The 2575-nt window shown below is 40.7% G+C and overlaps 1 protein-coding gene across 1 annotated transcript in view; it reads right to left on the bottom strand.

The window, feature by feature from the left end:
• Window positions 1-414: 414 nt before the first annotated feature.
• The window catches only part of METTL24 (methyltransferase like 24), a 112655-nt gene continuing 110494 nt past the window's right edge, over window positions 415-2575 (bottom strand). Inside the window, exon 9 of the mRNA XM_011952795.1 lies at window positions 415-1677. Within this exon, the coding sequence (XP_011808185.1) occupies window positions 1363-1677 (315 nt within the window). The 3' untranslated portion in view covers window positions 415-1362. The remainder of the gene's footprint in view (window positions 1678-2575) is intronic.

The following is a 2575-nucleotide window of genomic DNA, read 5'->3' as shown; positions in this document are numbered from 1 at the left end:
CATGGCTGGGGAGGCCTCAGGAAACAGTCATGGTGGAAGGGGAAGCAAACACATCCTTCTTCACATGGCAGCAGGAAGGAGAAGAATGAGAGCCAAGTGAAGGGGGATGCCCCTTATAAAACCATCAGATTTCATGAGAACTTAGTATCACGAGAATAGCATGGGGGAAACCACTCCCATGATTCAATTACCTCCCACCAGGTCCTTCCCACAACATGTGGGGATTATGGGAACTACAATTCAAGATGAGATTTGGCTGGGGACATAGCCAAACCATATCACTCATGGACTCATAATGAAGTAATCATTAAAGGACTTACTTCAGTGAGGAGAGCACAGACTGAAGGAGCCAGATGGAAACAAGAATATGTGAGTCAAGAAAATGGCGAAACATGACAGTAGGAAAACCTATCTATATATCTAACTATCTATCCATCTACCTACCTACCTACAATGGTTAATTTTATGTGTCATCTTAACTGGACTAAAGGGTGTCCAGATCTTTAGTTAAACATTATTCTAGGTATATCTATGAGGATATTTCTAGATGAGATTAATATTTAAATCAGTAGACTGAATACAGCAGATTCTTCACCTCAGTGTGAGTGGACCTCATTCAACCACTTGAAGGCCTAAATAGAACTTAAGGCAGAGTAAAGACAACCTAAGGCAGCTTGGCTGTCTTCAAGCTGGGACATGGGTCTCCTGCCTTCAGACTTGGTCTTGAACTGGAACTTACACCTTCGAGTTGAAACTCTTGATAGTCTAGTCTCTTTAACTCAGTGACAGAATTTGGTGCATCCAAGTTCCCAGAAATCAGAAGTATTGCTGCTTATAAAGCCACAGCACGGCCTCAGCAAAGACTGAGAAGGAATGACTGAAATCAACAATGTTGTAAAGAATATCACTGACAAGGTAAATAAGAAAAACCTTGAAAAAGCAGAGTCAAATTCAAATTTAAAACCCTATTTTAAATAGTAGGCGAAGAACTTAAAAATCTCACCAACCTAGTAAAAAAGGAAATTTATATAATTTCATTTCAATGTTGGTGAATTCATAGATTACAGATACATAGAGAATTTTAGGGAAAACTGAGATGAGTGGGGGATAATCTTCCAGGTTACGGTGAAGGAAAAGTCTGGGCAAATAGGGGTGACTGTGTTCATCCCTTTAACAAGTATTAACTGTGCCCCTATCACATGCCAAGCACCAGGCTGCATGCACTGCAAAGACAATAACATACTCCCTGCCTCAAGCAGGGCACAGGCCAGCAGGAGACTGGATGAGTAAACTCATGATTAGAATCGTGGACATGCTCCATTCTTCAAATATTTTCTTCTGCTCTTGATGATATCCTGCATCCTATTTCCATCTTGTATTCACCCAACTCAGAGTATAACAGCTACTCGCATTGAAAATGTATTTCTTCAAGAATAGCTGAGGTTTAGATAAATCTTTATAACTGTGAAAAAGTCTGAAATCCTTTTGTTCTAACTCTTTGAGAAGGCTGTACCAGAACCTCACGACGCTGCTGTCACTGCCACTGACCTCAAACCCAGGCCAGTGGAGATGGATCTCAAAGATGAGCTGTCCAATCCGCTCAAGAACATCTTCCAGAATAAGATTTTCCAAAACTTTCCATTCTGCACTTTCCAGATCTGCCTTGAGAACGTCAATCTGTAACAAAGCAATGAAATGAGATCAGCAGATTTAGTAAAACCATCTTGATATCGGGAGTTTCACATTATAACTATCTCTGAAGGAAGCAAAAGTTTTAAAATTTTAGAGCTGAGGGTGGTTTTCAAGTGGCCATTTATGACATGAATTTCTAACCCCATTCCATACTAAATGTTTTGGTTTTTTGTTCTTGTTTTTAAGAGATGGGAGTCTCAATATGTTGCCTAGGCTGGTATAAAACTCCTGGGTTCAAGCAATCCTCCTGCCTCTACCTCCTGAGTAGCTGGGACTACAGGCGTGAGCCTGTTATGTTAACATATGTTAATACACAAATGATGAAATGCCACGCAAAAATCACAACAGACTCTCTTGCTTTTTGCCCAGTGAGAATGGATATCTGAGAAGGAGAAGGTAGAGTGGGTGTATCACAGACCTCTGTGCACCCCACAAACTATCTGCCACCCCAGGAAACTCAGTCAAGTCCTGACAGAAGGTGTCTACAGAAAGAAAGTGACAGAGGGCCACTGCCTGCAGGGACTATCTTGCAAGCCTCATTCCCCCAACCCCAACTTCATCAAGACTGGACACCAAGGAAAAAGTTATTGAGTATCTGAATATTGAACTATAAAAAAAATTTTTTTTTTTTTGTTTTTTTTCCATTTTCCTTCCCGTTTTGGCTTTTTAAAAAAAAAAAAAGCAGCAACACCATCCTCTGCTTATTTAATGAACACAAGTTCACATTCAATGAGACAGAATAAAGGAAGAAAAGGACTGGAAGATCAATATTTTGCAATTAATCAAGTCATGAGAATCAGCTCCTCTTCACTGCCCATGCAAAAAATCCGTTACATGGCCGGTCGCGGTGGCTCAAGCCTGTAATCCCAGCACTTTGGGAGGC

This window comes from Colobus angolensis, unplaced genomic scaffold (assembly GCF_000951035.1).
Source record: "Colobus angolensis palliatus isolate OR3802 unplaced genomic scaffold, Cang.pa_1.0 Scaffold35, whole genome shotgun sequence".
Lineage (NCBI taxonomy): Eukaryota > Metazoa > Chordata > Mammalia > Primates > Cercopithecidae > Colobus > Colobus angolensis.
The sequence above is the reverse complement of the archived record's forward strand: the minus strand, read 5'-3'. Positions and strand labels throughout refer to the sequence as shown.